At 40.4% G+C, this 13139-nt stretch overlaps 1 protein-coding gene and 1 long non-coding RNA gene across 2 annotated transcripts in view; one reads left to right on the top strand and one right to left on the bottom strand.

Moving 5' to 3' along the window:
• LOC140193934 (uncharacterized) overlaps positions 1–2193 on the bottom strand; it is a 69449-nt gene extending 67256 nt beyond the window's left edge. The window contains exon 1 of the long non-coding RNA XR_011885001.1: positions 2089–2193. This is a non-coding gene — a long non-coding RNA (uncharacterized lncRNA). The remainder of the gene's footprint in view (positions 1–2088) is intronic.
• The window catches only part of csmd1a (CUB and Sushi multiple domains 1a), a 2254753-nt gene that overhangs the window by 611927 nt on the left and 1629687 nt on the right, over positions 1–13139 (top strand). The window contains exon 3 of the mRNA XM_072251121.1: positions 292–404. Within this exon, the coding sequence (XP_072107222.1) occupies positions 292–404 (113 nt within the window). The remainder of the gene's footprint in view (positions 1–291; positions 405–13139) is intronic.

Genomic DNA, 13139 nt, shown 5'->3' with positions numbered 1-13139 from the left:
AATGGTGCAACCTGAAGTTCAAGATCAAGTTCATGTTTATTTTCTTCTGACTGTGCATATATACAAACAAATGAAACAATGTTTATCTGGACCAGGGTGCACCCACACATGTCACACAATATCCAAAACATTAAAATACCAAAATATTACCATAAATATGTTGATAAAATTTCAAAATGGAATTATATTTCAAGAAGGAAGGCACAGAGGTAAGTGGCTTTCTGATGACTAATCCCACATGGTCTGTCATTCCTACTCATTTTCTTCTCCACCTGTCGCTTGTTCCCGCAGGGTGACTGGCTTTCAACTTCCATCGCCGATTGTGAGCTCAGGTTCAATCCTCACCCTTTGGTTCACCACTGACTTCGCAGTCAGCGCACAAGGATTCAAGGCAGTTTATGAAGGTAAGACCTGCCTCTGATGTTTTTCCACAATTGCTCCGGCATCATGTGTGAAGCCTCGTTCTTTCAGGACTACTGTTCCAGTGTCTCTAATGTTTTTACTGCATAAATGTGCATTCAAACTGAGAAATAATCGAACGTCATTACAGGGTTGAGTAAATATAAATGGTGAGCTGTAGAGACCAGACATTTACTTGAAGAGAACCTGTATTAACCTAGTAACTAGGTGCAGCTTCAAATCCTCTGGCATGATGACATATGTAAATGGCAGTGAAGGTGGAGGAAGGGCCCCAGTTGTCGTACACTCCATGTCCCTGTATCCTGACCCTGATCTATCAAGGGCTCTGTGGTGGTTGCCCATCCACCAGCATCCCCACTTTAAACAAATTCACGCCCTGGCATTCTCCATTAAGGGAACAAATCCCTACTACTATTCTGCGTTATGGAAAGAAAGTGAAGCAACTTTCTTTGGAGACGTGACTGAGGACACCTGTAAACTTTGACTGTTTTCAGTATTTGGTTCAGCATTGGTTTTAGCAAGAGCTAAAACTAATAATAATATATTAACACAATAGTTTCTTCATGTATCACAATTATTATTAAACTAATGGGATAATATGGTGGTGGTTGTCTGTTGTGTCCAATGACAAAAATCCTTGCAGGAGAGTTTTAAAAGTGGAAAAGCTGTTGCAATGGGGCAGTTTCATTATCTCAACCTAGGAAGTCTAGGTCCTTTAGTACAACTGGAGTCTTCCTTGGTTGCAGTTGATGACCTGACTACTTCTGTGCCTCATCATTCCCTCCGCTCTCCATGGAGCATTGTAGAGTCTCCTTCCTGGCTGTTGGATCTCACTGTTGATCTCATCTGCCCTGTCTGCCGAAGCTGGTGTTGCATGCTAGGACAGGGATGTGCCTATCTCACTGGGGAATGTGGCCCGTTGGCTACCCTCACCTGGTGTAGGTCACCTGCCAAGCGGTGTGGCTGCTGTTGAATTCAAACAGCCACTTGGAGCTGCAGATGAGAGCTGAGTGTCTGGTTGGCACCAAAGATGAGTGAGATGTCCCAGAATGGACATGATAGGTGCTTCACCAGAAGTGCTATCCCTCCCTGGACACCCACACACCCCGATGGGAAAATATAAAGTCTTGGCAAACTTGATGGATACAGTATAAATCTGCCTGCCTTCTCCCTTGCTGCTCTTGACAGCCTGGATATCCTCTGAGTAAGTGTATGCTGTCCTTATAAAAGGAAGTCACGGAGCACAAAGAATGGGAGTGTCTGAATGGGAACATGTGCATATGGTGATTGTTGTGTTCTGGTGCAGTGTGTTGAAACTCTGACTAAACACCAAGTTAAACTGGAGCCAATGAACACAGAGTCGTAGTAAGGTTAACCATTTACTGTTCACTCTTCCACATTAACATCGTATGGTGAAAACTGTTGATAAAAAAATACAAACATATACAGGGTCTGTTTCATTCTGGAGACCATGCACGCTCTCTTCTTTTAGCGAGTGTCTCCCGCCGGCCCGAGTAACCGGTGAGGGGGTCGTGTCAAACCGCCATCGGGCTCGAGCCGACCCCACGTTTGAAATTGAAAAGCCAGCACGCGTGCCGCCCCAACCGCCGCTTCCTTAACAGAAACCGCGTTAATCTTTTTACTTCAAATACATTCTTATGAACTTACAGCGTTGCTTCTATAATGTTTCTTTGTGGGTAGAAACGGAGCTCTTCACGATCACGCTGCACGTATGGCACCCACCTTCAAACCTTCTCCAAACCAGAGGTTACACATAAGACGCGGCAAAACCGGAGGTGACGTCATCACATGCCGCGATATGCCATGGACAATGAATTTACCTTTGTTAAACTGTAACATAATTATCAACCTTTAACTTTAACTAGAAAACAGTTACAAACAAATCATTTAAAACATAGACCCAACAAAGTCAAATAACTGCCTTAAGGGCAACACAGTGATATTAGCCCAGGACAGGATCCTACTCAAGCAGACCATGGAAACGTGCTACATCTTGCCTACCCATATGACATTTGCACCAACTCGCTGCTGTTGTCAGCACCTTCACATTTTCTCAGTGAGAAACATGGCACATATTCTATTTGAACACCATCATCTACTAAGGTAGAAAGTACATCTAGATTGTGCCCTCATCACTACCACTGAGAAATGGCGTTCTGCACTGGACCCTCATGTCTGGCAGCAGCAGAGAGAGTTGGGGGTCTATTGTAAGTACTACAGTCCCCATGAGGATGCAACTCCAAATCTGACACGAGGAGGAGGCAGTCCGTAAGACATAGTAGCAGAATTTGGCAAGTCACCCATTGATTCTGCTCTGTCTTTCCATCAAGGCTAATTTATAATCTCTCTCAACCCAATTCTCCTGCCTTCTCCCCTGAACCTTTGATGCCCTGACTAATCTAGAACCTATCAACCTCCACTTTTGAACCTATCACCTCCAAGGACTGTGGCAATGTATTCCATAGATTCACAGCCTGCCCCCCAGCTAAAGAAATTCTACCTCGTCTCTGTTCTAAATGGACATCCCTCTATCCTGAGGCTGTGCCCTCTGGTCCCATACTCCCCCACTAAATGCGACATTCTTTCCCTGCCCACTATATCTAGGCCCTTCAATATTCAGCATCAAAATCAGAATCCGGTTTAGTACCACCGGCATATGCTGTGGAATTTGTTGTTTTGCGGCAGGTTTCAATGAGATCCCCCCTACATTCTTCTAAACTTCAGTGAGTACAGGCCCAGAGCCATCAAGGATGCTTCATACATTAACCCTTTCATTGGCAGCATCATTCTCATGAACCTCCTCTAGACTCTTTTCAATGCCAGCACATCTTTTCTTAGATATGGGACCTAAAGCTGCTCACAATACTACGTGTGGCCTGGTTAATGCCTTATAAAGCCTCAGCATTACATCCTTGCTCTTATAATCTAGTGCCCTTGAAATGAATGTGATCGATGCTTTTGCCTTACTCACTACTGTCTCAACCGACAAGCTACCCTTTAAGGAATCCTGCACAAGGGATTCCAAGTCTCTTTGCATCTCTGATAAACGATGAGCTTCCACCTACTGCATAATAAACTTGGTAGAAGTAGATAGGACAATGACAGAATGCATAGCTTTTGCAAGAACTAAAACCAAACATAATACATTAACACAATAGTTTCTTCATGTATCATAATTATTATTAAATTAATGGGATAATATAATCACTTGGCAAGCTTGAAAAATAATTCAGCCCTATGAAGCCCAAAGGCCAAGGACTGGAGCATCCCGACACTTGCTTTTGGATTTCAATTACGGATTACTAGCTGTGAAATATATCTAGGGAATTCTTAAACTCATTGATCTTTGCCGCCTGATTACCAATGGTTATCCACTGAATAGAAAAATAACAAGTTGCAAGTAAAACATGCTTGCCAACTCTCCTCATTAATATGTATAAGGCTCAAGGGAGCTAACAACAATCATCAGTCATGGTAATTGTAAAGATGGACCATCGAGTAAAGCCTGGAAAAAAGAACAATGGTAAATTCAAAAATAGACTTGAGTTCCCCCTCAATTACGTTGGGAGTATGGAGAAGCAGGTCATATAGTAACTAGCTTGGATTACTGTAATTGTCTAATCCACCCCATAAAAATGAACAGTCTTTCTTTATTCATTGCTTTCCCCTGTCAACACTAAGAAATAGATTAATAATTTCTAAAAACACAATACAGTGCATTTTTCCTTCATCATTTGAAATCTGTGCAAGTTGTCATTTGCAAGCTTAAAGATAGGTAGATATCCTGTGTGTGAAACAATAGAAATATCATTCTAATCATTGCACACAAACAGGGTTGTAATATATTGATTTTGTTTTCTGCAGTGCATGTTTCTTATTATGAAATTTTGGAATCAGTCATGGAAATAATTGATTGGGCACGTGGCCAAGTGGTTAAGGCATTTGACTAGTGACCTGAAGGCCGTGAGTTCAAGCCCCAGCCGGGGCAGCGTGTTGTTTTCTTGAGCAAGGCACTTAACCACACAGTGCTCTGCCACGACACTGGTGTCAAGCTGCATCAGCACTTGCCCTTCCCTCGGACAACATTGGTGTCACGGAGAGGGGAGACTTGCAGCATGGGCAACCGCCGGTCTTCCATACAACCTTGCCCAGGCCTGCGCCCTGGAGAGTCAAGACTTTCCAGGCGCAGATCCATGGTCTTGCAAGACTAACGGATGCCTTTATATTTATGTTATGGAAATAACTGTGAATGTGGTAATTGAATCATTCATGTATTTTACACTTTAATTCAATTAATTAATATTTTATTTGTTGTTGCTGTTCTATACAAGTTTTTAAATTAGCCAACAAAATGAGTATGGAAAAGGAATGAGTATGCATTAGTGACTGAGTTAGTCTCTGTGCGTGTAAATATTTGCACAAACGGGTAAGTTGTGCAGTATATCATAATGTAATAAACTGATGTGGCTGCTGAATGGACATTTGTTAGTGGTCGTTGTGTTGGCATTAATTTTCATTGCATTAAACTATATCATTAATAAGTTAACTTGAAATGTTGAATTGACAGTTGTGTGCTGAATTATCAGATGACTGGAGTGTTCATGCTGTGTGACTGCATATATAATGTTTGCAATTTTAAATGGTCTAAAAGTATAAGATTGCAAACTTCCATCTTGTGATGTTAAATGCAGTGAATCATTTGTGCAGTGACATATGATACATTCTTTAGAAAAAATATGTCAGGTTGCATAAAGAACTGAAATAGAAACTGTTCTCTCTGTATACATATCAGCTACAAGTCTTAAGATATTTTAATTGGCATTCCTTTTCCAACATCTCCAAAGAACCCACAAATTTACTTGGAGCTGATGCTGAAGCTATGAATGACCTGAGATGCAAGATTTTTTGCATAATAAATCCATAGAGAATTGCACTATTTTCAAGTGAATGTATGTCAAGGTATATTATTGTTTTGAATTGAATTTTTGTGTATTTTGAAACATTTGGAGCCCTACAGATTAGATAGTTGAATGCCATCTTTTTGCTGAATTTGTTTCAGATGTAGAAACTGTTTATTTGTTCTCTATTGATTGGTTTAAGGAAAAAATTGTTCAGATAGCCATAATGTTTTGTTTGTTATGAAGAATAAAGGTAACCTTGGTAATTAAGAATCAAGGCTATACAGCAAAACACCTCCTTGATTGTTTTTGCTCTCAGTGAGCTCATCTAGAATCAACCATGATGAAACTAAACCTTATCTATCAAAACTACTTTCAAAGTCATTATCTTGATCCTGCGCTGTTTGTCAGTTTATAATGTTCAGCATTACTGACATTTGAATTGATAGTGTAATAAAGGCACCAACAGGTCATTTATCAGGTTACTTCTTATGTGATCAAGTTCCCCTTCAAACTCCTAAAGCATTTGCTGTAGGCTACTTTTGAAAGATTTAAAAAGAGGAAAGAAATGCAGAAAATCCCGAGATGTGTTCATTTATATTAATTGATTTTGTTTGTTTGAAAGTATACGCTTTATTTTTTAATATTCTATTGAGATTTGTAAAATCCATGCAGTCAAAGTGACAGTTTCCTGAATTAAGTGAGTACTGCACTTGCTGGTGGATGAAGGTGAATTGCTTTATGACATTTTATTGAAGGTGGATGAGTTTCTTTGAGTGAGAGAATGGGAGTGTGCATTAGCAAATTCTATAACTGGAAGAATTTTCTGTGGTTTAATGTAACATTTAAAGATTTATATCGACTTCAAGTAAGACTTTGACACTACCCCATTGCCTAGATTATGATGATGTTCTTGCAGGCAATGGCGTGTGGAATTAGCTGATGAACCCTCCCTATTTAAATAAATAAAATTAAGCAAATGTCTCATTTCCTTTCCTGTCCACCAGAAACATTCCCTTAATCCCCTCATAAAATAATGGAAATTCCCAACTTTTCTAGATTGGATGAAGAATTATTTAGAAGCCACTGAATATTCTGTTATGAATTTTAAGATGTGTATTTCTTCAGAGATTGGAAGAGAATCCTCTCTTCATTTGAAGCAATTAAATTCTTTTTAGTAAATAATATACTGTAACATTCAATGGAAACAATATTTCCTATGTTTCCTTTAGAGACCCATGTTGTTAGAAATAGACTTCTATTTTGACATAACTTGGAGGAAATCGAATGGTGAGATCACAGAACTTGACAAACCAAAATGCCCCTTGAGCTGAAGCTAGAGAATGCATCCCAGCTTGCCTTTAGCCACACATTGCTGCCTACAGCACATTGACTAGATACACATCAGGAATCCATCTTGTAAGCATTCTGAGAAATGGCACAAAAGAACAATCTAGCCAACAAACTCAATATTTAACTGAAGTTAAATGGCATTGAGATTGAACTTTGATGCTGAAATTGTGCATTTGGAAATTACACCTGGTTTTCATTACTTCAATTAAATTACTTTAACTTGCTTTAATTAATCTAATATATTAGATATGTGGATACTTGCTACTGGGTTACCAAGCATGGCATTATGATTCCATGGTGATGCAAACTTGGGGGAGGGCTAGGTTGATGAAGAGAGTGTATAGTCTTCAATAAAACAAGAAGGCAGAATGTACGACAGTCCTTGAATTTTGTGCACAAGCAAGGATGTAGTCACTGAACTTGGTTTTGGAATACTGGACAATGACATGGTCCAATGTTCAAGTTCACATTTATTGTCATCTGATAGCACACATATACAAACTAATGAAACAACAATCCCTCAGACCATGGTGTGCTCACAAAACATGTATCATCCACAGCACTTAATGCAAAATATTACCATAAATAAAATAATAAAATATCATTCAAAGTGCATGTAGGTGCACAGCACAAGTAAACAGTAAACAGCTTGCTGTCCTGGTGACGAGACCACAGTGGCTATAGGGTATTGAATTAGTCTCTCAGTCTGAGAGAAGCTGTTACCCAGTCTGGCATTCCTGGTCCTAATGCTCCTGTACCTCCTTCTTGATGATAATGGGTCAAAGAGATTGTTGGATGGGTGGTAGTCAGCATCCTCACCAATGCTTCAGGCATCTCTATTGCTTATCCTGAGAGACAAAACACAGTAAATGAATTTCCCCTTTGTACACATAGTACTGTAAAGTACCTCTGTAATATGTGTAAATATTCAACTTTTCAGAGTATTTTATCCAGGGGAAGGAATTCTGATCATGCGAAGTGTATGTTGGGTGGGACAATGGAAGGATGGTTTGCTTTCATGGACAGAGAAACTATTGCTTGCGGTTCTGTAAAGATGGTGAAGGCTTCAGCAAGGTTGGACTTAATCCCCTGGGTTTGTCTCAGAGAGTCTAAGATTAGCTGAGGCTGTGCTGACACACTGTTATTTATTTATTTATTTATTTATTTAGTGATACTGTGTACAACAGACATATCCAGCACAACAAGCCACACCAATATAGCCCTAGCCTATTCAATTTACTACGACCGATTAACCCGTATACCTTAGGACTATAGGAACAAACCAGAGGAAACCCACACATTCACAGGAAGAATGTACAAATGGGATTTGAACTTTGAACTCTGACATGTCAATCTGTAATAATGTCGCACTAATCGCTACACCATTGAAGTGAGAACCAGACTCTGTTATGACCACTCACAGGCTTGGATGATGTGTACAAGGAGATAGCATGCATTGGGCTGGGCTGCAGTGGGTTCTGTGAAATTGCCTCTACTCAAGTTGTTACCAACAGAAATGTTTATAAAAGCCAATTCAATGGCCAGCTTGGAAAGGGACAAAAGGAACAGCAAACACTGCTTGGCAGGAAGCAAGTGGAGCATCTAAACAGCAGCAGTGTAAACCTTTCAAAATGTCTACATCTTTTATTTTAAATTTCAAAAGAATAAAATATATATGGAAAAAGATAAAGAGTGGAAAACTCTTTACATTCCTGGTGTCATTTGGTCAATGCATTCAAGATCAAGTTTAATTCTCATTCAACCATACAATAAATATCAGTGCCAACAGTCATACACAGCAGAAGGCACATAGAGCATACTGTGTATAATTATTACAGCAGTAAAACATTCAGTCACAAAAAAAATGTATCACCAGTCCCTGTGTGCCATGGTCTGTAGATGGATGGTGCATGGGATGTTTTCCTGGAATCACATTTCTGCAAGAATTAGAATGCAGCAGTTCCTTATCATGCACCATTGTAGCTGCAGATAAACACAATCCAACTTGTCTTCCACCATATAATCACGCCCAGCTCCCTTGTGAACGGGACTTATAGCATTCTTCATTATCAACATCCATCAGATTTTAGACTTTTTTAAAAACCATACTAATATGGACTACTAGGGTGATAAAATTTTCTGTTTTTTGAAAGGCTTCCCCACTGGACCCACCCCTTAGAGTCCAGTAGCAAAAGGAAGCCAGGTTGTGGTTGTTATCCATTAAGCTTTTACATTGGCTAAAACGAACTTTCGTACATTCTTCAGCACCTCCTCCTGCAGCCTGGAATGTGCCATCTGGCAGTATTCCCTTAAGGACATCTCACTGGGCTCGAAGACTTTCTTCAGCTCTTCCTTTTCCATCTGTCACTCCTAGCTTCTCACTTCAAGCTCCCCCCCACCCACCTACCATCCCCCTCACCTAGTTTCACCTATCGCCTGCTAGCTTGTAATCCTTCCCCTCCACCACACCTTCATATTCTGGAATCTTCCTCCTTTCTTTCCAGTGTTGATGATGGGTCTTAGTGCAAAATGTTCACTGCTTATCCACCTTCATAGATGCTGCGTGACCCATTGAGTTCCTCCAGAATTTTGTGCATGTTGCTCTGTACATCTAGTATCTGCAGAATCTCTTGTGTTTCTAGTAAGTGTGTGGACACGGGCAGGATATTCCACAACCCTCCCCGTCATGCTCTCTACACTGAGGGTAAAGAAAATGTTTTCCGTGATTTCTGTTGGGAACTATCTACTTATTTAGAGATACAGCACAGGACAGGCTCTTCCGGCCCAATAAACCACAGTGCCCGCCAATCCAGATATTTAACCCTAGCCTAATCATAGGACAATTTACAATGACTTACTTATTAACCGGTAAGTTTTTGGACTGTGGAAGGAAACTGGAAAATCTGGAGAAAACACACACATTCACAGGAAGGATATAGAAACCCTTTACAGATGGTCCCAGAATTGAACTCTGGCCCCTCAAGATGTAATATAGTCACGCTTACCACTACACAACCATGGCGCCCGAACTCAAATCTTCCCATACCCTGGAATGAAAGATTGTTACCTGTGGAAAATAAATTACAAAATTGGCATTTGTAAGCTCAGTCAACGTGACTGCATGGTTTCAGTTGTGGGCTTCACAGCAGTTATCATTACAGAGTAAACAGGTATAAATAGAATTAGAAGGTATACTAGAATGATTCTGGGAATGAAAGTGTTAATGAGGAGCGTTTGATGGCTATGCGCCTTTACTAGCTGAAGTTTAGAAGAATTTGGGAGGATCTCATGGAAACCTATCAAATATTGAAAGGCCTAGATAGAGTGGATGTGAAGTGGATGTTTCCTATAGTGGGGAAGTCTAGGACCAAAGGGCACAGCCTCAGAATAGAGGGATATCCATTTAGAACAGAGATGAGGAAGAATTTCTTTAGCCAGGGTAGTGCATCTGTGGAATTATTTGCTACAGATTGTTGTGGAGGCCAAACCATTGGATATATTTAAAGTAGAGGTTGATAAGTTCTTGATTAGTCAGGGCATCAATGTTACGTGGAGAAGGCAGGTGAATGGGTTTGACAGGGATAATAACTCAACCGTGATGAAATGGTGGAACAGCCTCAGTGGGTTAAATAGCCTAGTTCTGTTCCTATGTCTTATTGTCTAAACTAAGTGGAGTATGATTTATACTTTCGTTTCAGTTCAAGCAAAACCCCTTCATGTTGGATGAGGAATAAATCTCTTTGTTTCCTTATGATTGCTGAAATGTTAATTTTAAACTATTGCTTGTGGCATTGAATTCTACTTCAGCATTCTTCTCCCTGGATCTCATAATGAAGTATGAAATGTCTCCAGGTCATTTCATTTATATCCTGCAGATACTGTGCATTCTGATATGACATTAGTGTCTGACATGAGAACACATTTGAAGCGTCTTGACTGGCTTCTCTTTTATCAAAGGCAGATGTGCTATTGATAAAGTAGTGAGTTTACATTATTTTCAGGCACCCTTCTAAGTGACCATAGGAGGCAAAATTCAGAGTCAGAATCACTTTAATATCATTGACATAATTCGTGAAATTTTGCAGCAGCAGTACATTGTAATACACAATAAAAATTATAAATTACAATATGGAATATACACATAAAATTAAATTAAGTGAACAGTACAAAAAGGGGGCAGCCTTTTCCATGCTGTGACTCCAAATACCCATCAAGGTAATGATTTACTATTTTTGTTCACTCTTTGGAGTTACATGTCCTGTTTATCTGTAATATTTCCATTCCTAGCCTAACCTGTTTCATTGATGTCTTTAAAACAGTTTACTCTTTTGTTTTGTAATAATTTAATTTCATAGTTCCTCTTTATCTTACAAACTGTATTATTGACTTCTCTCCTAATCCTTTTGTGCTGACTTTTATCATCAGCTCCGCTGCTCTCTGCAGACTTAATGATTGTTTCCTTCTTCAGCATCAATTGCTCCCTCGTGACTTTTTCAATGAAGAGTCTCGTGATTTTTCTGTTGGTGGAATAAGTTTTTTCTCTTGAAGGTGGTCTTCGAACTTTCTTTTGGTTCCACATTTCTTCTTGTCAAAGTTCTTAAAGATTAGCTTTATTTGTCACCTCTACATCAAAACATCAAAAAAGAGTGAAATGTATCATTGATGACAATTCAAATCGGCAAGGATTGTGCAGGTGGCAGCCTACAAGTACTGCCATGCTTCGGGGGCCAATATAGCTTGCCTGCAACTCACTAACATGAACTGATTAGGTGACTTTATTCCTATAGACATCAGGGTGCTATGAAAATCCTTCCTTAGGTGAGCTCACACAGTAAAACCATATGCATAAAAATTACAAATCCAGCAGTAAATTCAGTGATGAGTGTATACAGCAGAACAATAGAATAACACACACATCATACTGGGGCAAATTAGCAGGTCAAACAGCAGCTATGGAGAGCAATAAACTGTCAATGTTTTGGGCTGGGACCCTTCATCAGGACTCAAAAAGAAAGAAGCCGAAGCCAGAATAAGTAGTTGGGAGGAAGGGAAGGAGAACAAGATTACTGTGTTGCTTTTCAGTCATTTAGTCGAGTCTGACTCTTTGTGACCTGATGGACCATAGAGTCTTGGCAAGATATGGAAGTAGATTGCCAGGACTTCCTTCCGCACAGATACTGCTGCTGCCCAGTTTGGGACCCGGCTGGGTTTGAACTCAGCACTATCTGCCTTGAAGCCCAGTGCTGATGCCACTATACCACCAGCTGGCCTGGAGTACAAGATGGCAGGTGATATGTGAGACCAGGTGAGGGGGATGGTAGATGGGAGAAGGGGAATGAAGTGTTAAGCTGGAAAGGGATAGGAGGAAGAAGTAAAGGACTGAAGAAGGAGGCATCTGATAAAAGAGGATAGTGGATGATAGGAGAAAGGAAAACATGAGAGGAACCTGAGGGAGGTAATAGCAAGATGAGGAGAAGAGAAGGGGAAAGGGGGGAGCCTGAATTGGTGTTGTAAAAAGAGAGAAGGGGAAGTGGGCAGAACAACAGGTTTATCAGTGAATAAACATAACAATGAGTGCCTGGCATTGACAGAAAAGCTGCACTGGGTCAGATTGGTGGTGACTGTAAGGTAAGACTTCTTCTCTAGAACCACTGCCAGGGCTGGACCTTTAACCAAAGATACTCTTATCCTCCTTGATCTGTCCCAACTGCTGAGGCTTGGGAAACACTACTGACCAGCAGTGTAGATGCAGGAGACTGCACATGCTGGAATCAGGAGAAACACATCTGCTGGGGGAACTCAAAGGGTCAGGCAGCATCTGTGAGATGACAAAGGATGGTCGACATTTTGATTCAAAACCCTTCACCTAAATGGGCAAGAGGTGAAGACCTGAAACTTTGACTGTCTATTTCCCTCCACAGCTGTGCCTAATTATTTGTGTTCCCTCAGCGTCTTTATTGTTGAATTTGAGAAATTGGGTCTTATTGGAATATTTGATAGGCACATTTCATCTAGGTTTGACTAAACCTTTGACCTGTGTCTGTTAAACCCAGAAACTGGCCTCATCTGAGTGCCAACTTTTGACCACATTCTGTTTCTGGTTTCTGCCCCTTATCTTTCCTGTCCCTATGCAGAGTCTCAGCCCGAGACGAGGACAGTTTATGCCTCTCCATTAATGCCGCCTGACTTGCTGAGTTGCTCCAGCATTTTGTGTGTGTTGTTCAAGGTCTCCAGCATCTGCAGAATCTTTTGTTCTTATCTCAAAAGCAGATTGTGTTGTTTGGAATCTTGCACTTACAGGGAGTGTTAGACTCCCTCAATGATATCATTATGGAATTCTGTCTGTAAGAAGTTTGTAGGTCCTTCTCATGAGCATGTATGCTTCCTTTGGCTGCTCTGGTTTCCTCCTACAGTCTAAAGACATACAGTATAGGCTAAACTGGTCAT

Source organism: Mobula birostris, chromosome 2 (genome assembly GCF_030028105.1).
Source record: "Mobula birostris isolate sMobBir1 chromosome 2, sMobBir1.hap1, whole genome shotgun sequence".
Classification (NCBI taxonomy): Eukaryota; Metazoa; Chordata; class Chondrichthyes; order Myliobatiformes; family Myliobatidae; genus Mobula; species Mobula birostris.
Note: the sequence above shows the minus strand (reverse complement) of the source record. Positions and strands in the feature narration are given on the sequence as shown.